General features: G+C 45.6%; 1 protein-coding gene across 8 annotated transcripts in view; it reads right to left on the reverse strand.

Annotated features, from left to right (window-relative positions):
• Positions 1–23,119, reverse strand: part of Prkag2 (protein kinase AMP-activated non-catalytic subunit gamma 2) — a 266,876-nt gene that overhangs the window by 7,966 nt on the left and 235,791 nt on the right. For 6 of the 8 annotated variants that reach the window (XM_048440227.3, XM_048440223.3, XM_048440222.3 and 3 more), the window contains 9 exons: positions 20,782–20,888; positions 11,282–11,363; positions 9,593–9,651; positions 7,951–7,996; positions 6,149–6,203; positions 4,906–5,032; positions 2,545–2,710; positions 2,221–2,258; positions 450–596 (listed from right to left, as the gene is read on the reverse strand). In XM_048440227.3, coding sequence (XP_048296184.1) covers positions 450–596; positions 2,221–2,258; positions 2,545–2,710; positions 4,906–5,032; positions 6,149–6,203; positions 7,951–7,996; positions 9,593–9,651; positions 11,282–11,363; positions 20,782–20,888 — 827 coding nt within the window. The remainder of the gene's footprint in view (positions 1–449; positions 597–2,220; positions 2,259–2,544; positions 2,711–4,905; positions 5,033–6,148; positions 6,204–7,950; positions 7,997–9,592; positions 9,652–11,281; positions 11,364–20,781; positions 20,889–23,119) is intronic. The other 2 variants (XM_048440225.3, XM_048440224.3) reach the window with 1 other exon arrangement.

The raw sequence follows: 23,119 nt of genomic DNA on the forward strand, positions 1-23,119 counted from the left end.
ACATATGTGGGTGCATGTGCAAACACACACACACACACACACACACACACGTTTCACTTCACCTTATTATCATTTACTTTGTTAAAGTAACATTATTCATTTCTGCTTTGAATCCAAATACTCTGACAGGATGTATTTACTGAAAGTATCTGGGTCACCTTTGTTTTCTCAAATGCACGTTTTTTATACTCTGAAAGTACCCGCACTCACAAAACTTCACCAAATTCAACTCAACTCAGTAAGCCTTTGTGATCGTGTGCCAAGCACTGTGCTGGGGTTCAGAATGGCCACGAACCCACTCCTACCCTACAGAAGCCATGGCCTGCCTCCCAGGGCTGCCTCCCAGGGCTGCCTCCCAGGGCTGCCTCCCAGGGCTGCCTCCCTCTTGACCTCCCAGGCCGTCCTCTCACTACTTGCCGTGTATAAGTAGTGAGGCTGGGGTCGCTCACCTCGGCTCTTACTATCCTGTCCACGATGGTCTCCAGTGTTTCCAGCTTATTGCACTTCACCACACCCTCAAAATACTGTGAGCGGTGCTGCAGGGCCTGGGTCACCGTGATGTCTAGGTTATTATATGTTTTCTCAGCAGCAAGATTCTGTAAGAGAGTTATAGGAAAAAAATTACACCCTTCATTTCCATTTGGATGAATGAGTGATCTGATTCTTAAAAACATTAGCATGGAATTTGGTATTAAGAGTTCGCTTCCCAGCTAGTATCATGCCCTCAGCATGTCTGTTTCAGTCATAACCGAGGCTATCACATTACTAGGTGTACCTTGATTATGGAGAAATGTAAGTGTGCTATGTTGGTAGTAAGGGGGTTTGAACCCAGGACCTCATGCAAACTAAGCAAGTGCTCTACCACTGGGAACTTTCCTAGCCTCTTTTTCTTTTCTTTTTTAGTTTTGAACCAGATCTCCCTAAGTTATTCAGGTTGGTCCTGAACTTATTCTGATATCCAGTCAGGTCTTGAACTTGCGATCCTCCTGCCTCAGACTCTTGAGTGGCTGGAACTACAGGCTTGTATCACTAGGCAGATAGATGTCATTTTATACATTTAAAAAGACTTTACATTTGTTTGCATGTGGACACACATGCATGTCTGTGTGTGTGTGTGTGTGTGTGTGTGTGTGTGTGGTGTTTACAGAGGCCAGAAGAAGAGGGAGTCGGATCCCTTGAAGTTGGAGTCTGGAGTTACAGGTATTTGTGAACCCTGTGACATGGGCTTTGGGAGTATCACGCACTCTTACGACTGAACCAACTCTCCAGCTCACATGTAAAATTCTGACAGTGTTTTCTGCCAGGCTCCTCCCCACTTTGGTCCTCTAGGGTTCTACACTACACATGAACAATGTCTCCTGAGAAACAAATTAAAACTTGTAAGGGTAAGATGTCTCAGAGGGAGGGCACCCACATCAGTGTTTCTCCATGAATTCTTAGTATTAGGGAGATGTGGGCAGTCAAGATCAAGAAGAGAACCACGAAACCCAGAAATCCATGGAGTCTCCCACAAGTCCCATCGATTTTAGTGGGTCCATTCATCCTAGGTTCTAATGAAAAGAGTTTTGGTATCTACTCCATTAAACAGAGCAGACTGAGCCGAAAGATTCGATTGAGACAGCTGCAAAACCGTACTTAATGGCAGGATCAACACTGTGGAAACATGCGGTGTACACACGTCAGCTGTCAGATTCACCTCCCTTTCTCAGGCACAGTGTAAGACTCGGAGACCACACTAAAATGAGTGGGAAATAAAGTTTTAAAGATAATGATAGAGCATCGGTGAGAAACCTCACAGCCTCCAACCAAGGATTTGAGTAAAGAACCCTGCAGACGTAGCTCTCTTAGCCTATTGGCTGTCTTTAGCACGGCGTCTCCCGACCTGTGCAGGAGTATGCATTAACAAGGGACCCCACAGCAGAGCAGCCCCAGAAAGAAATGTGAGCGCTGTGATGCACGGTCTGTAGGGATGGATGCCGTGCACTCCCGTTAGGAAGCCCAGGAATGGTAAAACTTCAACACACACTCACACAGTTCATTGGCAGGTCAGTGAGTACTAGAAATATCGTCACTGTGAGGAGACTGACATTCTCTAAGGCTCCCCTCAAAAGGTCAGAAACTATTACATCAGGGAATAAAAGACTCAGTCTAATTTTGGTTTTCATTTGTTTGAAAATGCATTTGAATGACAGGTTTAGAAACATGAAAAAAAATACTTACAATTACATCAAACTTGGAATAAATATCTACAACTTTTCCTAAAAATGAAAACATATTGTTAGAAAAACATTTTAGCAACAAGACAGTAACTCATTAAAAAAAAATCAGTCTTAACTGGGTAACTACTGTGCATTAAACAGCGTTGAATAAAACACATGGGTCTATTTAGGACAGGAAACAGTGTCTTAATGGTGACAGGAAACTAAGTCTGCTGATCACTGGCTGTGGGAACTGTATCCCAGCATTCACTTCTCTGCCGTCTGCCCATTTCCCACTCCTGGCTAGGAGCAGGGTCCTAAGCTTTGCTGGGATGGCCTCACAGACCTGATTCATCCACCACAGGCAGAGCTGATATCCGTCTCTCCACAAAGATGTTCAAGGCTTTGATGATAGGAGTGTCCGGGTGAATGAAGGCAATATTGTGGTACGTTCCTATTCCAAGTTCATCCAGGTTCTGCTTCATGAAGGCAGGCTTTGGCATATCAGACATCTGAGCAAGAAGAGACATGAGAATGTTCTAGAACCCTAGCATACCCTTTCAATACTTAAACATCCAGATCTGAATGAAAAAAAAAAAAACAAAACTATGTTCAGCGAATTAAAGGTACGCTTTCCTAACAGCCAGCTTGGTATCTCACTGTTGTCGGAGCTATACATCAGAATTGTCTCCCTCAAAGCAGCTGACAGCTCAGCGCGTATCCTTCTACAGAAAATGATTCCAAGAATTCATGTTTTCCCTTCTCTTCACACCAAACAAGTGGCTGGAAGATGGGAGCAACAGGCGTGTCTGGGAAATGAAGGCCTGAAAGCCGGCATGGCTTGAACCCTCTCTTCTTAGCGAGGTACACTCAGCCCTAGGACCTGAATGATGCTACGCCCTGTGTGTTTGCAGACCCCAGGGCCCACTGGCTGAGACTAAGCTGCTACTCCTTCCACCCCACCGCCACAGCCTGCACCTCTCCCCAGATGAACCCGATTTCTGACAGAAGTGAAGAGTAAGCTAGCTGAACACAGTGGAAGGAACCTTTGAAAATTAATGTTCCTTTTCTGACTGTTTCAAAGGAAGAAGGGTAAGTTTGAAGAGAGTCTAGGATCAGGCTGGACTACAACACAGTAAGGTCTACAGTTTCAAAGCTCCACCTTTTATAAAGGCCACAGCTGGCGCCATCCTCCTGGTGTACCTTACAATTATCAGGAAAAGATGAACAATTAGAAGAAACAAAATGTTCAAGTCAAAGAGTTCATCAATATTCAAATCATGAGATTCCTAGAAATTTAGAGAAAAAAAAAAGAGAGAGAGAGAAAGACCTATTAGGTCATCTAATCCATCTCAGTATAGGATATTTCCGCTTTAGACACCTACTTCTCAAATGTCTGGAAGGGTATCGCTACCCTTTCTCAGAATGATCCTGACAACTCAGTAAAAACCAGGCTCTGGTGTTTCATTATCTAAAATTCGTATTTTATCTGAGAACCTATGGCTGAATATTCTGGCTGCAAGGTTCTATCTGCCATAACCCCCGTCCTCTCCACAGACCAGAAGAGTGGCAACATGAAGCAATGACATCACCAACCGGACAGAGTACATAGGGACACCTCGTGCAAAGCTCCCAGGATAGTGCCTGCCAGTGGCCAACTGTCACAGATGGGCCCTAGGGGGCTGAGCTGCCACCCTGGCAGCTGTGGGTCCAGAGTACCTGCCCCTCCACCCCAAGCCCTTGGTTCCTACGATGTCTCAACATTCAAGGCTGCCACATTCCCCCATTACCGGCCGACGGATAAAACCCCAAACCCCTCGTTCTTTCTTCCTAAGTTGCCTATTAAATGTCATGGGCTTTTTGGCAAATTATTCTTCTCCTGATTTCTTAGCATTTATTTAATCAGGAAATGCAACTTGTCGTTGTATGTTCTAATAAACTATGTGACCAGTCAGATCAGTAATGCAACTCTCTAAACCCTTGACACCTCTGTAAGCCTTGCATCCGGAACAACTTAGGCCCTTCTGCGAACTTGCATGCCTAGGGGGAAGCTGCAGACAGGAAGTAGCTTTAAGTGTTTCTTATTTCCTTTAGAAAGAAAACTTAAAACGACCTTTCTGAACCAGCAACACTTCCACCAGTCTTGACTGGTGATGGGGGTGGGGCACGAAAGCACATTCCTGCTCCCATGGAGCCTCCTCTAACACTACCTGCCTCAGAGGCAGTGAACACAAACCACAGATGTGCAATACGGTCTATCTTTTGCTTATACCTGACTTGCCTTGGGATTCTCTGGCTGCTGCTGCAGATGAGAATGAGACAACCCCTGGGATGCTGTTGTTTTGCTTATGTTTCTAGAACCATGGTTTCAACAAACACACTACGAAGCAACTGCTGCCCTAAGCCCTGGCTCTGCCCATCTGGTACAGTAGAACTCAATGAAACTGCCTTAGAAACTCCTTTAGCCACCCATGCACAAGAGACACCCATCTTTAGGGGGCACACACCATTTTTATTACTTTAACACTTGGACTAAAAGATTACATCATTTAAGCCGGCGTCAACTTGGAGAACACACAGTTGAGAAACTGAAATGTTGCAAAAAGAACACCATGGAACTAACGGTTTCTTCTACCGAGAGGGACAAGAGCCCATTTACTTGATGTAAGTGACAGTCAGTGCAACTGCATCTTTAGGGACTACTTACAAAAAGCTGGAGGAACTTGAGGATTCTTTTGTGGGTAAGTATATAAAGTGCATTCCCACTGATAGGGTCAATAACTGGCAATCTGTGGATTTTATTTTTGATCAACGAGTATACAGCATCGAAGAGGCTGCGGGAAAAGCCATTAGAGTCATTAGGAGGCTTTCAAGAAAAATCAGAACGACTTCGGACCACCCCTGCTTTCCAGTATTTCCACTGCTTTTATACTACCATACGAGGAGGCTCATCAGCTTAAAACAGTCATGGCAAAGCTTTACGTGGGAACTCTCCGCCCATCTGTTGATACATCTCAAACTCAAGAGGGAAACTCAGATCTCAAGCAAGACAAGTTGGTAACAGTGTGTCCAGGGATTTTGTTTGGAAAAGGCAAAGCCTTCTGGAAAGCTAGCAGTGACCTTAGCACTGAGGCTGGGCACTGGACTCCCAGGGTGTCTGCCTGCCCCGCCAGCCCACCTTGGGGAACTGCCCTGTGTCCTCATTGCTCCTGCCACTGTCTGCAAGAAGCCCATGGGGTGTATCTTCCCCTACGATCTTGCGATAGATGACAAAACCAAGTGTCTTCTCTTTTGGGCTTTATAAATGTCTCCTACACTGTCCATCTTGTGCTGAGGGGCGGGGTCCAGCACCTGTTCCACTGACAGGCTGTGCCTGAATCCTGCTTCACCCTTCCTGCTCCTTCTAGGATGCCTCTGTCTGGATTGAAAGCACCCTGGGAATGTTTCGCTGCTACTCCAAGGATCCAGCCTCTCAGACAAATGCTGGGGTCAGGAGGGAAGCCCCAAATTTGGTAACTATAACAGGATCCTTCTACTGATGCTGCCTCAGGAGAGCTGGGTGTTTGAAACTGGCCTGGATGATCGACCTCATGGCCCATTTCCAATCACTTGGATCCACATGGTTGCTCCACACCCTCATTCTCCTTCCTCTCTCAAGTCTTGCTAAGCTGTCCAGGACAGCCTTGTACTTGCTACGCATATAGTCCAGGCTGGCCTCAAACAAGCAATCCTCCTATGCCGGCCTCCCCCGAGTGCTAGGATTCCACCATGTCTGGCTTTGTTGTGATTTCCAACATCTCTCAACTTCTGGCATACTACTTGGATTGAGGAGGCTGGCCGTATCTAGCCTGAGGGACCTGTCTGTCTACTTCTAGTTACCCATCAAGGCAATAAAACACCTACATTGCAAAGAATGCTTTCAAAGGGGGAGGAGAAGCTTCCATGTTTACCTTGCATCTGGAGAGATATTCACCAAAGGCTTGAAGGTTTCTTGTAAGTACAACTCTGCATTTGTAGAAGGAAAACATAGTTAGTTACAGATCTGCTGTGCATAATGCTACAGTTTACAGGAAATAACTAGACAAACTAAAAACCCAAATAAAAGATGATTTACCCTAAACTAAGGTTCCAGTCAAGGTTATTTTAAGCAGCCTCAACTGTTTTCAGGACATTGTCTTTGGAGAAAAATCAAATATAGGAAAAAAATCCCGATATTTCCAAAGATGTTGATAACATCAGGAAAAGGTCTGATGTGGAGCAATAGTAGCAGAGGCCACTGGGTCCTATCAAGTCCACGCTGCTCTCAAGAAATAAAATGTTTACAGAATCCTTTAGGGCAGATGCTCATAAACTGGGAGATAGCATCACTCTAAGCAATGGTGTTCTTCAAATGACCTCACTTTATTTCACTAAACTGATGCTCAAAACCCAGGACATGTTGGGAATCTTGCCGACATATGCACATTTTCTTTGTAAAGAAATCAACCGTAATTAATTTGTTTTGCTGAGGTCTGCACACAGAAAGTATCTAAGACCATCCTGGTATATCCCACCTTCAAACATCCCAGTAAGTAGAAGGGTAAACACATCTAAACCAATGGGACGTATACGGCAGAATTTGCTGGGAAGTGCCTGTCCTAGTATTGTTAATCATGTCACTGACAGGCCATCTGGATGCCACGGTGACTTAATTCATTTAGCCTGCCTTGATAAAGCCATGCTCAATAAAACACATCCCTTGGCAAGATTTCAAAATCATGTGAAATTAAAAGGGCTTGCAGAGGTCTGGGGAATGTGAGTGGAGGCTATGCTTTCCCAGCTACCCTTGAAGACTGGTCAGCCTGTCAAGCACAGACTCCTAACACCCGGCTAAAAATGTCCTGCAGTTGGCCCCCTGCTTCTACCCAGGCTTTTCCTTGAGCACTGGGCCAGGGCCCTTATGCTCCGACCAGTCTGGTCCTCTGAGCCATCCCATGTTCTGCCCTGCCCACTGTGAGTCTTTGAGATGATAACCTTCCCACCCAGGAACTGGTCCCACTGTAGGTAAAACTAACATGACTGTAAAGAGTGGATTTTGGTGAGTCAAACAGAGTTCTTTTGTATTTGAGCGTATATATCTGAGCGTATGTATATTTCTTGGTGGGGGGCAGAGATTACCTCAGAAAGCTCTTCATCATGTTTTCTGAGACAGAGTCTCTCACTAGCTCTGGCCTTGCTGATTCAATCAGACTGGCTGACCAGTGAGGCCCCAGAGAGTCACCTGTCACTGTCTCCAGGGCTGGCAAGTGCACATTCCCATGCCTGGCTCTTTCGCATGGACTCGGGGACTGAGCTCAGGTTCTCAGGCTTGCTCTTCCCATACTATCTCCCCCGCCCACAAGTTCCTGAAATGATTTCCTTGTCACTCGGTCTGAACCGTTCGGCTGGAATTTTTCTTTCTGGTTTTGCTGAATTGGTAAAAGAGTAATTCAGCTTAATCAGAGCAGAAGCTAGCTCTCCCCACACGTGGGCTACGGTGACCAGGTATCTGAGGGTGATACTCGGTGGTCAGATCTCTACAGTTCCAGGCCTAGTGTAAGGCTACACACGTGTGACAACGTGCACAGTTAGTAGCGAAGACCTCAAAATGAAAAAGAAACAGAGTGTTTTAACTAGCAGGTTGTAATTAAGTGCAGGAAGTGACCCGAGACATCAGCATGCTTTTCACATAACATTTCTCAGATATTGAAGGTTTAAACCTGGCAGTGCTTACCCCTCCACGTCTCAATCTTATGTTCCTCTAATTCATAAATCTGTACCTGCAAATGAGAAAAATCAATCTACACGTGTTACCACCCACAACAGCAGGCAGCTACGCTCCTGCCCGTCTGCTTCTAACTGTATCCCCAAGTGCCAAAAAAGAGCTTTAGCTTGTTTATCTACTTATTGGCTTTTTTTCCAATTTTTTTAATTTAATAAGCAACCACAGAGATCTGCTATATGGCATCTGCTGTTCTTTATCACATATCTCACACAGAATATTTAAAGTCTGATAGAACTTCCTTTATTTTTCTCTAAGTAGGATAATTTAGTAAGCAGATAAAAGTAACAGGTTTCATGGTGGCATTTCTGTTTTTGTACGCCATGTTTCTCAACATATCATCCACAGTCACCCTCGCATCTCTGTCCCCCCAGTTGTCCCCTCCTTCCCGCAGACGGTCCCTCCTCCTGCTTTTACGTCATATGCAATCCTTTATCTCTCTTATTCCCTACTCCTGTCCCCTAAGGCCCCTTCCTCCCCCTCACAGTCCACTTTCTACTTTCGTACCCTACATAGAAAGACCTTCCTTCTAGAGTTTTCCTCACAAAGAAACCCATTTTTGTATTTTATGTGGGAATCACAGCCATGTGCCAACACAGTGACAGTGTGATCAAATGATGGATCACAAACTTGGCTTTCAGAAGCAATAAATGTTGTGGCCATCTCCGTCTGAGTAGAAACATTTGCTGTTTTTACACAATGGGGTCAACTGAGGACACACTTCTCAGAAGATGCTCCCTTGTTGAATAATGCCTATTAGTGACAACTGACCGCCACCTTAAAAGCCCACTGGCTGGAGTGCCGGCTGTCTTTTAGGTGCCCTGATAGCAGAAAAAGTTAAATCAAACCTATAACTGTTCTCCCCACTGCAGCAGACAAAACCAGACCAAGCGGTGTTTGACACGGGCAGACTGGTTTCAATCCAAACTGCCCTACTAGAGCATCTGGGCTAGGTGCCAGGCCGTCTGGCACCAACGGCATCCAGAATTTCCCAACTTGGCAGGAAAGAGTCAGAACTGAATTTCTTCAGTTTTGATTTGTACGTCTTTCCTAGTTTCCTTATAATGGCTATAAAACCATGAAGGAGGGGCCGGGGTTAGCTCAGTGGTGGAGCATTGCCCAGCAAGCTCAATGCCCTGGGTTGCCCCTCAGAACTGAAAGAAGTAAGAAAAATAAATCCTGAATGGGTGATAAGCAACTCTTAAACTCCACACCTAACAACAGGCCTGCAAAAAGAAAGTCCCGTGGCCACTTAATCTCCAGGGTGAGGCCGGAAGGCCAACCACTAAGAGGAAGTGGGGGTAGCACCGCCCGTCCTGGTCCTAGCAGATACCACACGGGGTTAGTCATTGAGCAGCAGGAATTTACACATGTCAGGGCCGTAAATCAGAATGGATAATTCAGTAATCTGAATAAAACAGTTATTATTCCCTTTTCCCTCTAGTACCTTCTTTGAACTTCAATTAAATGACATGAGGCCAAGCTCACTGTTTACTTGGGTTGGAAGTCTTACAGTTAAGTTCCTTATCTATTATACATACTGGGAAATCCACCCCATCCTAAACACACACACTGTGAGGTCTATGTCACTTACCATAGGTGATTTATAGTATCTGTGCAGTATATTTATGAAGTCTGTAATAGTGAGCATTCCTGGAACAAAGAATCACAGGTTAAAAGCAAAACTAAGGGATTGGAAAGATGGCACCGTGATTAAAGCATTTGCCACAGAAGTGTGAGGACAGGAGTCTGGGTCCTCAGAATCACTGGTCAGTGTGGTGGCCCACTTGGAATTTCAGTTTTAGAAGGCGAAGTCAGGGGATCCCCAAGAGCTGGCTGGTGAAACTAGGCATACTCGCAAGCTCTGGGCTTGATTGAGAGCCTCTGCCTCAAAGAATGAAGTGGATAATAATGGAGTATGATTCCTGACATCAATCTTGGGCCTCCATATGCATGCAAGTACATGTGACTGCACACACACAAATGCACAGCATATACACACATATGAAAAAAGATGGCAAAAAGACACAAGGAAAGGAAGCTTCTAGTGGCAAGTGAATCTGCAACCTAGAAATGCAAACCGAAGCCTGATGGACAGTAGGGAGTCTGTCTGGCAGATGAATGGAGGGCTCGCAAACACTCGTAAAATAGCACAAAGAATCGTAGCTGCATGTGAATGGGTTTCAGCAGTAGATGCAGAAGTCCCCTGCATCAGAGGGCACCCAGACCTCCTGAGAAGCATTCTGAACATAAGGGGTTTAGTAAAGAGTCGCCACCCACTGAAGGCCTACTATGTGCTGGGGTCTAGACTTGTGAAGGTGACAAGAAGGAGTGCTTTCCACTGCACATTACAGGACCCGGGCGCTGGGGGCGCACGCCTTTAATCCCAGCACTCAGGGTGCAGAGACACACCTTTTCCCCTGCAGTGCTAGGGTCATGACCAAAGCCCCACACATCCTAAAGCAGGTCTTCTAACACTGAACAACACTTGTAACTCCTGGCTGTTCTAAACAAGGTCTTGTTTAAGATGGAAGTTGCAATCCTCCTGCCTCTGCATCCCGAATGCTGGGATTACAGGCACGTATTGCCATATCCAGGGCTTATCCAGCATTTCTGACAGCTTAATGATTTAGCAGACATTGATTATATTCACATTCTGACGCTTGCTGTCATTTACAATGAGGAGCAGTGACTGAACAGGGCCAGCACACGGCCCGGAGCAAGTGCCCTGAACTCATCAGATCGCATCTGTGGTGACGTTTTCCCCTCACCTGATAAAGACACATCTCTTTCAGAGGGTTCAGAAATTGCTAAATTAAAAAAACTTCCTCACCCCCCAAAACACAAACACCTGAAAAGCAAAAAAGACTGCAGTAAGGCCACAACAATGACTTCAATTCACCACTGGTCCGGCTCAGTATGCAAAAGCCAGGATGTTCTTCAATTTGAAAATGTCTATCAGGCTAAACTAGTGGGGTTGGGATATAAAGCAGCCTGCAGGGATAGGAGGTCCCTTCCCAGACAGCCCTGTCACTCTGCAGGGATAGGGGGTCCCTTCCCAGACAGCCCTGTCACTGCAGGGATAGGAGGTCCCTTCCCAGACAGCCCTGTCACTGCAGGGATAGGCGATCCTTTCCCAGACAGTCCTGTCACTGCAGGGATAGGCGATTCCTTCCCAGACAGTCCTGTCACTGCAGGGATAGGGGGTCCCTTCCCAGACAGCCCTGTCACTGTAGGGAGAGGAGGTCCCTTCCCAGACAGCCTTCCCCAGCCTGCCACTCACCTACAAAGCTCTGCTTTTTACTTTCCCACAGAGGTGCTGCTCGGACTCCGTTGGCTACTAAGGCAAAGAAGGCCTTTTTAACCTGGAGAGAAACCAGAAACAAAACATCCTTTTAAAAATCTACATTTCAGGAAGAAAATAGTCTCAACCAAGGTTTCCACCAAATCTTGCCAGCAATTATCAATGTACGTTTGATAGGCTACAAAAAAAAAATGTTAGCAAAATGTATTTTTATAGCCTATTTAAAGGTATTTAGATGTGTCTAACCTTTTGACATTGTGACATGACATTGTCATCTTCACAAAGCTCACATCTAGAGTAGTGCTGTAGTTCTGTGGTTTTTATCCTTCTGTCTCTTTGGGGGCCTGCCACCCACCTCCCAAATAAATCACACAGAGGCTTATTCTTACCTATGAATGCCTGGCCTTAGCTTGGCTTGTTTCTAGCCAGTTTTTCTTAACTTACATTATCCTGTCTTTCTTTTACCTCTGAGCTATTACATTTCTCTATTTCTCTATATCTTTTCTTCTTATCCCATAGCTGACTGGGTGGCTGGCCCCTTCTTTTCTCGCTCCTTGATCTTCTTTTTCCATATTTCTTCTCCTACTTATTCTCTCTGCCTGGCAGCTCTAACTAGCCTTTCCCCTGCTTCGCTATTGGCCAGCCAGCTCTTTTTTAGGTCAGGTGTTTTTGAGAGGCAAAGTAACAAACACAGCTTCGTAGAGTTAAACAAATGCAACAAAAAAGAATGTAACACATCTTTGCATCATTAAACCAACATTTCTCAGCATAAACAAATGTAACCCATTTTAAATTAATATTCTATAACACAGTATAATCAAATTACAAAAAAAAATCACAAAAATCCTCGTATTTTTCTTTTGTAGGTGTATGTACATGTGTGTAGTGCAGGCATGCACGAGTGTGGGCACATGTCTGAAGGTCAGAAGACAACTTCATGTGTTGGGGCTGATCCTGGCCTTCCACTTTTTGGGGAAGGTGTCTTCTTTATGGCCGGCTGCTACACACACACTGGACTAGCTGACTGACAGGCTTCCACAGATCCTCCTTCTGTGCTTCCCACCTCACTATGGGAGCAACAGATCACAGACACATACTACTAAGGCCAGCTTTTTACATGGGTCCTGGGGATTTGAACTCAGGTCCCTCAAACTTGTGGAAAATCCTCATAAGATTTAAAGTAAATTTACAATTTTGTGTTCAGCTACATTCAGAGCAACATACTCTGGGTTGCACGTGGCCTGTGGGAAGCAGGCTGATCATACCTGGTAGAGGCAGTGGGGATTATTTTTTAGAAACTGAAAGACATTAACTTCAATTTTTTTCCTTTGCTGTAACTAAGTATTCTTGCATACACAGATTTTCTATAATTAAAATCATCCAAAATAATTAAATATCAGCTTAATTTTTTCAATGTGTGATTGATGATTAACTTGAAACAGTTATACTGGATTATTTCAAATGATAATTAGTCATTATACTAGAAATCACAACAAATAACATGTTTTCCCATCCCCCCTCAAAGATGAGCAAGACAGACAAACAGCTACAGCTGCACTTTACAGAACTAGGGACAAACATGGCTTGGCGCCGTGACAGCACAGGCGCCGTGCAGGGTGTTAACACACAGCCCTCGACTCTAACACACATCCTTAGGAATACTGTAAGGTGCCATACTTGATTTGTTAAGAGCCAAATGCTCAGGGCTGAAAGCAATCCTCGACGCAGCAAATGCGAACAGGAAAAGCACTCTATGATCATTAATAACTCAAGAAATACAAATGCAACATTAAAACATTATTCAGGGCTGCTGCTCTAGTGTGGACCCTGGAGTGGTTCCCAAGCGTCTGTGTGGAAGGAAGCTAGGCCACTGGGGAGTCGCCCTGAAGAGGGCATTGGGACCCTATGTCTCTTCTTTCTTTTTTTGAAATAGGGTCTCCCTGTGCAGCCTACGCTGGTCTGGAACTTGTGGCTGTCTGCCTCAGGCTCTTCTGGGTTTTAGGATTCCAGGCAGTTCTCCATTCTGGATCCTTCCCTTTCTCTTCTGTCTCTTTGCTTCCCACCACGGGGTGAACAGGCCTCCTCCACCATCTGCTCTCCCATGATGCACCACGCTGCCACAGTCCCAACCTAACCAGGAAGAGTGACAGTGGGTGGCAACCTGGGGAACTGCCATACCAAGCTCTTCCCTTGGAAGTTGTTTATCTGGAGTACTCTGTCTCAGCTAAACAAACATATGCTTTTAAGTCTTATCTAACATGAGAATTATTATTTTTTTTTACTACATTCATTTGTTGTGTGTGTATGGGGACAGCTCACGCCATGTGCACGTGTGGAGGTCAGAGAGGACAGCTGTGGCAGTCAGGTCTCTCCTACCTCGAAACCTGAGGATCGAACTCTGGATGCTGGGCTCGGTAGCAAGCACCTTGCTGGCCCCCACCAGCACTATTGTAAGTGATGTGCTTGTGCTGACCAGTTTTACATCAACTTGACACAAGCCAAAAAGTATCCGAGAGATGAGAACCTCAAGAAAATGCCTCCATAAGAACAGGGTCGAGGACCGGCCTTGACCAAAACACTTCTTACCAGGGTAGGGGCGTGAGAATTGAAGAAATAGAAGTAAAGAATACAAAGACACATAAAAATAATAAGACAGAAAACAGAAAGTATTGGGAGGGCATTCCTCTGAATGAAACTGAAATCCTAAAATTCACCTGTGTTTATTTTTTCACAACTTTTATACCCAACGTAAGTGGGGAGGGGGAGAAGGTAACAAAAGACTTTACTAACATAGGATAATTCACACAGCCAATGGCTTTATCACTCTGAGACATCAAATCATCAGCATTCGGCTGTCTAGGTAGCGAAGCTGCTCTAGGTCACATGTTCTGAAGACCGCCCTTCCCCAGGTGATCTCATAGTTACAAAAGGAGCAGAAGTGCGTTTGCACATCCTGACCACCTGTCAGGATGGCATGACGCTATCTTAACTTCAATAGAACCGAGCTGTCACATCCTGAGTTGGGCCGTGTAACTACGCTTGTCAATCTCCAAACTCTCTGACCATCAGACAAGGTGGGAATGGGCCTGCATACAGAACGGGCTGTAGGCAAGCCTGTAGGAAATTTCCTTAATTCCATTGTAGGTAGTGCCATCCTAGGCTGGTGGTCCCAGGTTCTTCAGAAAAGCATGTGGAGAAAGCCAGCAAGTGCCGCCCCTCCAGGGTCTCTGCATCAGCTCCTGCCTCCAGGTTCCTGCCCTCACCGCGCTCAGTGATGGACTGTTACAGAGAGCTGTGAGAAACCAACCCGTTCCTCCCCAAGCTGCTTTGGTCACGGTGTTTCAGCACAGCAATGGTCACCCTCAGACAGTGTTTAAGCACAGCTCATATCAGGAATCACAAAACCACCCCTACCGTTGGCTCTTTAGCTTGTTTCTACTGGATTATTTGGGGAGTGGGATTCCCTGAACTAAAGATGTTCAATGTGGTATTATATTTGACATTAAAAACTGGGAAAACACTCACCCAGCAGAAGAAAACTATGAAAGTGGGAGCCTAATTTTTTAAAAAAATATTTTATGTATGTATGTGCATTGCAGGTGTGCAGTACCCATGGAGATCAGAAGGGTTTTGGCTCTCTTGGAACTGGAACTGCAGGTGGTTGTGAGCTGCCATGTGGGTGCTGGGAATCGAACCTGGATCCTGCAAGTGTGCTTAACCACTGAGCCTGGTTTAAGTCAATGGTCACATATTTTGACTACTCAAAAGCATGAAGAAATTCTTGCTTTCTTATGATGACTTCTCTGATCAATCTGTCTAGTACCCCCTCCTTATGTACTTCAGTTACAAGTGTCCCCAGGTCCTGAAATTAGTCACTGACGAGGAAACCAAATATCATTAGTTCATGTTTGTGTTAAAGCCAGGGTTTTGAAGTCCTGGCTCATCTTGAACTTCTGATCCTCCTGTCTCAACCTGGCAAGTGCTGGAATCACAAGCATGCACAAACCACACTTGGCTCAAGCACTGTTTTTTTTTGTGTGTGTGCGTGCATGGATGTGCCATGAACGCATGAGAGGCTCCATTCACGCTGCTGGGGGAGTCCACTCCTTTTCCTTTCCTTGTTATCGGGTCTGTTCTCCACATGGCCTCCAACATCACAAAGGGTCTGGTGATCTCTACCCTCTCTTACTGTATCAGGATGTGATCATCTGTGGTGTGGGACCACGGTCTGTATTCTGTCAATTATATTTTAAATAAATGCTGATTGGCCAGTAGCAAGGCAGGAAGTACAAGCGGGTCAAGGAGAACAGGAGAATTCTGGAAGGAAGGAAGCCCATTCTTCTGCAATTGTGACCCAGCCATTGAAGAAAATGTGACTGCCTTGCTGAAAAAGGTACTGAGCCATGTGGATAACACAGACAAGAATAATGGGCTAATATACATTTATGAGAGTTAATAAGAAGCCTGAGCTAATGGGCCAATCAGTTTATAGTTAATGTAGACCTCTGTGTGATTTCTTTGGGACTTAACACTTGTGGAAACCGGGCAGGACAGAAACTCAGACAACACATCCGGGCAGGAATCAGACTCAGATTTGTTCAGAGACAACATTTTACAGTCTCTAAATGATTTTCCTCTAATTGTTACTCATTTCACCCTTTCCAGCTCACAATCATTTCCCCTGAGAAGAGATGGTCTTGCCATGTAGACCAGGCTGGACTGAACTTACAACAATTCTCCTGCCTCTGTCTCCTAAGTGCTGGGACTACAGGTTTGACCACTGCATTCTGGAATCTTGGCTTTTCTCTTGGTCTCTCACGGCTGGCTTACCACTGTGCAAGAGTCATCTTCCTTTGCTGGGAATCCTGTCACAAGCTTTCTTGGGTGAACACGACACAGGCTTCCCTCTTCTCAAGACAGTCCTGGTCAGCCTTGCCACCTTTTTGCTGGGGACAGGTTTCACCATGCCCCACAGCTGGGAATAGCATACACACAGAAAGAACTGTAACATCTTGCTATCTTACATCTGCAGAAACGTGGAAAAAATGTGTGAGAACAGGCCAAAAAGCAATTTAACACTCAACCAGTGGAGCGGATTGCTACCGGTGGACTCATTTAATGCTTGGCCTGTGCAGCTAGGAGAGGCTCTAGCCTTGGTGGCTAAACTCAGGGCACGTTAAGGCCATGTGAAGGGAGGTTCTGATACTGCTACTTCTACAGAACAATTAAGACAGGAACACTGGCTGACACCTCGAGGGTAATCTGCATGTCTGGCGCCCAGGACACTCTCTTCGAGCTATAGAAGAATGCCTGTGCCTTAACTGGGGGCAGTGCTGTCCCACTCTGCAGACAGTGTCTGGTTTCCATGGGACTGGTATTCCCAGGCAGCAGAGGGCCCGTGCAGGAACCTATCAAGGGCAGCCAGGGAGGAGGGGGAGTTAGAATGATCTGCCTCCACAGGGATCTTTGGTGACAGCTCCCTGATTAGTGTCCCCAGAAATGAAACTGACCCAACTTTCTCATTTTAGTTTCTTAACAAGAACTCTAGTGGTCAAAAGCCTGACTTGGGTCATCAAATAATGAGGATCCTGTCCTTCAGCTGTTTCTAGCCTGGGTCAGCTCACTTACAGCACTGAGCAGTGGTCATGCCATTTTAACATACAGTTTCCCGCGTGGCACCTGCCCCATGGGACTTACAAACAGGGACGTGAGGAACTGGACATTGGTCCTGACCATAAAATACCACTCCAGTACTCTAGTGAGGGTGGGGGTCCCGGATTCAAGCTGACAGGAAGCATGTCAGCTTACGCTTAGGTCATCAAAAGTACAGTGGGGATGAAGGCTTGGGCTGTGGCTGTCTCCTCTGTTCTAGAATGTGTGATCCTAACACTGTGCAGAAGCTCGCCCGCGGCTTGGTGACTTCAGCCGAATAGGAAGTTTCTGGAATTTCTGGCTATCAGCTTAGGAAATCACACAAGGAGAGCATCCCGTGGGACGCACAGAGGTTGATGTCCTTTTGGAAGGACGCTACCTGACACCACAGAACTCTGAGGGGGTCTTCTGTAGGCCACAGGTAGACATTTCCGTGTGTTATGATGGCACTTGCTCTGAGGGGCTCTAAAAGCAATGTTCACTGGGATTTTAGCCTGAGTAGCAAGTCCAGCTGTTCTTCTGCTGGGCCTATGACACAGCAAGGCCAATGCTCAGAACGCTGCACAATGCTTCCATCAATACGAAATCCACACCAGGAAAACATCCTGTTGCAGCCATCCCCTAAGACAATTCTTTCCACTTGGGAAATCATTCACGGCTCATTGCTGGGCCCTGATGGAGACTTAGCAACTAACCATGAGATGTCGAAAGGCCATGCAGCTCGACCTCAGCATTCCCCGACCCCTGAGCTCGCTGCTGGTGTGCATGGTGGCACTCTACTGTTAGGTGGAGACAGTGTTTGCCTTCCCTGAGGAGACACCAAGGTCTGCAGTGTCTTGCTCTGTCAGGAGTGCTGGCAGTGAAAATGGTTGGCCTGTGGATATGTCTCACAATGGCCATGGGCAGTATGACGGACCACTCCATTGTGTGCTGGTGATGAGAATCCTCAGTGGGCACTATCCCATACCAGTATTTGATTTCTGCTTCTTCAGGCCTGAGAGATGGAAAGGGGAGACTTGGAGCCTTCAGATAATGACAGTATTAAAGTTAGGGGGTTTGTAGGTGGTCGAGTGGGCCTTAAGAGACCCAAGCTGGAAAGCCTTAAGCAAGAACGTTCTTCCTCCTTTGTTTCAGGGGCACAGCGTCCCAGTTCCACTCTGCTCTTGCTCGCCAGTGCTATCCTCTGGCCTTGAAGTCTCCTTGGAAATGGCTGACTTTGGCTTACCAGAGCCAGAATCTCTGAGAACTGTGGTTATTACACATGCTGTTCGGTATCTCCCTTTTAAAAACAGAACAAAACATAGTTTTTCAACAAACTTCTTCCTCGTCTCTCCTCTGTTGTGAAATAATCTTTTTGTACACTGTGAAAATGTGTCACTCTGATTGGTTTAATAAAAAGCTGAGCGGCCAATAGCTAGGCAGGATGTCCGTACAGAGAGGATGCTGGGAAGAAGAGGGCAGAGATGCCAAGCGACACGGAGCAAGCAGAATGGGCAGTCAGAAGATGAGGTAATAAAGCCATGAAGCAGAAGATAAATTAAGAGAACTGAGTTAAGTTTTAAGAGCTAGTTAGAAAGAAGCTTAAGCTAAGGTTGACCTTTCATAATTAATATGAATTATTATTTATATTAATTATAACCTCTGACTCTTTATGAACTGTAGGCTACACTCCTCTTTTCTCAAGTAGCCCAGGTTAGCCTCTAACTTACTAAGTAGCTGAGGATGACCTTAAACTTTTGATCCTCCTGCCTCTATCTCCCAAAGTGCTGGGAATCTAGGCCTGTACTACTACACCTCGCTCTTCTTAATGGCCGCATTACAGAATTCTGTGATGTGTCCACTTTAGAAGTCATTCACCCAACAGGCCTCCGGGAATGGGCAGACAGCCCCCCCCCCCTTCTTTTCGCTCTCATGGGCGTGTCAAGGAAAGCTGCTGTAGTTAGTCAAGAACTTCAAGAACATCTTCCCTCTGCTCTAACCACTGCCAACATGCTGTCTCCTTGGTCATAAATTCCAGCTCCCTCCAAGCTCGGAGACTCGCAGGATAAATGCCTTCTGGGACGGGATATACACATGGCTTTGATTAACTGCAGAAATTATATTACTGAATTATTGACCTTGGGCATCCGGAAAGCATTACATTTTTCTCAGATTACTCATCCTGGCTAAATTCTTAATTCCAAAGAACGTCAACCCCAGGGCACAATAAAATCTAGGTAAACAGCAGACTGGCTCTTGTGTCTGCTCATGGAAATGTGAGGGGTCAAGAGCTGCTGCTCCTAAAAGGGAGTGTGGGGGAGGCAGACGTGAGGGGGGTAAGGGGCTCGGCCAGCAGTTTATTTTGGGGACTCAGGATGTCTAGCTTTTTAATCCTTTTTTGTTTGTATGTTTGTTTGTTTTTGGCTTTTCGAGACAGGGATTCTCTGTGTAGCCCTGGCTGCCCTGGCCTTGCTTGGTAGATCAGGCTGGCCTTGAACTCACAGAGATCCACTTGCCTCTGCCTTCTGAGTGCTGGAATTAAAGGCGTGTGCCACCACCACCAGCCCCCTGAAGAATGTCTAGTTATTTAAATACTGAAATTTGTAGCAATAGCTGTAGAGACACTTCTTAGAATGACTTTTTAAAGACCCACCTTCCCTATTATAATCATGAGTTTGCTTTCTGTCCTATGACTAAGAATCAAAGAATCTTATGTGTGTAAAAGGACCTGGTTCAATGAGAATCTACCAGCTGCCAGGCCTTAAAGCCCACTTATAAAACCAATTGTATTTCTATAAATTTACAAAAGAAAAAGTTGGCAATGCAATTAAGCAAAAGCAAAAATCACTTCTGTCTTCCTGTTGGTACAATGTGGCAGGGACGGAAAGCAGGAAGAGTGGCTCCAAGGGTCTGGTGTTTCCTCTAAAGTGTAAGCGCTGGATGCAGAATAAAAGAGGCTGAGGATAAACTCAGGGAGCTCAGGGTTCCATCAAGGGTTCAGGCCGTGGCTGCCCCCCACAGGTCGTTGTTGAAATCACACCCTTGCTGGCTTCTTGGGGTTGTTTCTCTTCCCATACCTTTGGGGTTTTTCCTGACAGCACATTCGTCACAAGCCACTTGTTCACAGTTCTTGGCTCAGTATCTACTTCTTGGAACACAAGTGAAGACAATCTTACTTGGTGATGTGGTGTATCTGTGTGCATCCATATATGTGCACGTATATATTATATATATACATCTTATACACTGAATGTAACTTGATTATTACACTGAACATATAAATATAGAACATATACTTAGAACATATAAATTATAACTTTCATATAAAATTATTAGCCATAGTGGCGAAAAGTAAGCAATAAACACAATTTTAATAGAAAAATAATCAGGTTCTAATTTCCTACTGGAACAGACCAATAAAGTTCTTTTGCAAGAAATTATACACCTCAACATCTTTCCTAATATTAACCATAAATTTATTTAATAACCAATAAAGACAATCAGTCACCAGTGGGGGGGGCAATTCAGTACACACTGGCTTAGGCTCCAACCCACAGCACACGAGCCTGGGTTCAAATTCACAGCTACCACACTAGCTAGGGGATGAGGAATCTGTAGATTAAATTTTGATTTACGTTTAGCTAGAATTCAGTTTCTGTATCAGTACAATGAGCCTAGCAATAGCCTGTTCCTTACGCAGTTACCCTGGGGATACAGATGAAACCTCAGCCCAAGGTCTGATTTGTGGGAAGAGCTCAGCCAAGACTGGCTGCTATTGCTGGATTGGATCCATGCAAGCAGCTGCCCCAAGAAGCTACCAGAAGTTCATGGAGGCCGGATATACTCACTTGCAACGTAGTGTCGAAGACAACAAGCTTTGAACTGGTTGGAACGATGTCATAACATTTGTGTGACCTCATGAATCGCATATAAACGCCACTTTCTGAGTCTTCTGCTGAAAGGAAAGAGCAATGGGTTAGTTATAATAAACAACTCCCCTTTCAGTCGGCAGAGAAGGGGCATGCGGAAGACTCACTGCTAATACTTGATGAGAACAGGGTATCCACTCCTGCTACTTCTGTTCAGGAGAGCTCTGGAAGTTTTGGTCAATATAATAGAACAAGGTGTGGTGGGGGGGCCAGTCTACAGACTGAAAAGAAATCCCCCAATTTATTTGCATATGATATGATTTTCTACTTAGGAAAAAGTAAAGAGCCTACTTGGAAAAGTCCCATATCTTTTATTTGTATAGCAAAGTCACAAATAAAGCACCATTCCTAGGTCTTGAGCTATTTAAGTGAGATAGCTGAGCAGAAGCAATCCTGCAAGCCAGTTAGTGAGCATCCTCCTCTATGGTTCCCACTGTGCTTCTTCTGGGCGCGGAGTGGGTGTCCTGGACAGAGCTAATGTCTGGAATAGCAAGCAGGCTTGCCTTCAGGCTCTGAGCAGTTAAGAACGCCCATTGCTCTTGCAGAGGACCTGGGTTTGGTTCCTAGGACCCAAATGGTAGCTCACAACCATTTTTAACTCTTGGAGATCTGACACTCTTGCTTGACATCTGCAGGCACTGCATCCATGTAGTGTATTTACATATGTGCAAACACTCATACACACAAAATAAAAAAAAATCTTATTTTAAAAATTAGCACATCTCCTGTGGCATTTCTCCTCTGGCTAACTGCCACTTCCCTTGCCCCATCACTACCCCTTGCTGCCTCCAGTGAGCAGGCAGGGCCCAGTGTAGCTGTAGAGACACACGGACAATGAGAGGTTTCATCCTCTTTCCTCAAAGCTAATGTGACAGCCCATAAGCTCACACAGTGGGTGCTCCATCCCTACCCTGCCTCTGAGCTGGGCAGGCAGGAAGTCTCCACGGCTGCTGTCTCTGAAAGCACTCGTCTATTTTTCTCACCAACTTTCACTTTCTATCTTGTTAACACTGATTGTGCATTCTAAACTCTATTTTCCTTCCTGGCCAATTTCTCTGAATGAGCAGACTCTTACTCGAGTAATGGATTAATTAACCCAGTCTACAAACACCTACAGCATACGGCTTGCTGCAGGTTCTTCCCAAAGCTGACTCTAAGACCAAGGGGTAATCGAGACAGGGAAGGAATAGAGAAAAACCCTCAAAATAAGGCTGCACCCGTGAGCAGGTCACAGTTCGACATAACTGGAGGCACAGATGTGACGGGGAATGCTCTCAGAGGCAGTGTATAGATCTGACTTCCTGCAGGAGACAGCGCCCATGCCTCAGGGGTCAAGGGTTATTCCCAGGGCATTACCTGTAGTTTTTTTTTTTTTACTACCAAATGCCTGTGGGTAGAGATGGTGAAATGGGAGAACAGGGGTTAGAGAAAAAGGACTGCATATGTCAGCCACCGTCATCTGTCCCCCCACAGTTACCTGTGTCACAGGCTGGGGCTGCGGCCCTCCACAGGGAACAATACAGTGACTGTGTCTGCTGTCCTCACACTATCAAGCACACCACCAAGAACAAGGTGTGGGTTTATGAGGGCTCAAAACTGGTGATGGCTGAGAGCGTGGAGAAGTGAGTCAGTGTGTTGCTATCTTTTCTTGAAATATTTATCTACCACAAAAATGGGGCCCCGCCCAGGAAGAACAGCAACATTGAAAGTGCCAGGACGGAAGCCAGGAAGGTTCTGTGTCGGGGCCACGCGAGGGGACTAACAGGCAGCACTGCAGCTCCTGGCAAAGCCATGTCTGCGCGAGCCTTGGAGAGGCAGAGCCCCGAGGACTGTGTCCTGAGGATACCATGCTTCTTTGGAGCACAGCTCTAATTGTGGCCTTGGCCCCTCATGGGTTCTGTGAAAACTCTCGGTGTTTCTAGCCCCTCATTGGGTAGTGTTACTGGTACTTAAAATAACAATGATTGGCTTTTTCCAAGCACTGCTGTTGGAGCAGATGAATGATTCAACCACCACCCTTAGAAAGAATTTAGACATGTAGACTTGTTAGTAAGGTTAGGTTAGAGTGTTCCGGCTAATGGCTTTAAGGTAGAAAATCTTGGGGAACAATTTAAAGTTTAGAAAGGCACATTTCTAATGGTTGGGTGAGGGACTTACTGAGGTCAAGAAGTAAGAACAAAGATGGCCCGGTTATCATTAGCTGACAAGCCTTTCTTGCTATAGATGGGTAGGTGACCAAAAGTGATGAGTAATTCTT

Source organism: Myodes glareolus, chromosome 6, assembly GCF_982192425.1.
Source record: "Myodes glareolus chromosome 6, mMyoGla1.1, whole genome shotgun sequence".
Taxonomy (NCBI): Eukaryota; Metazoa; Chordata; class Mammalia; order Rodentia; family Cricetidae; genus Myodes; species Myodes glareolus.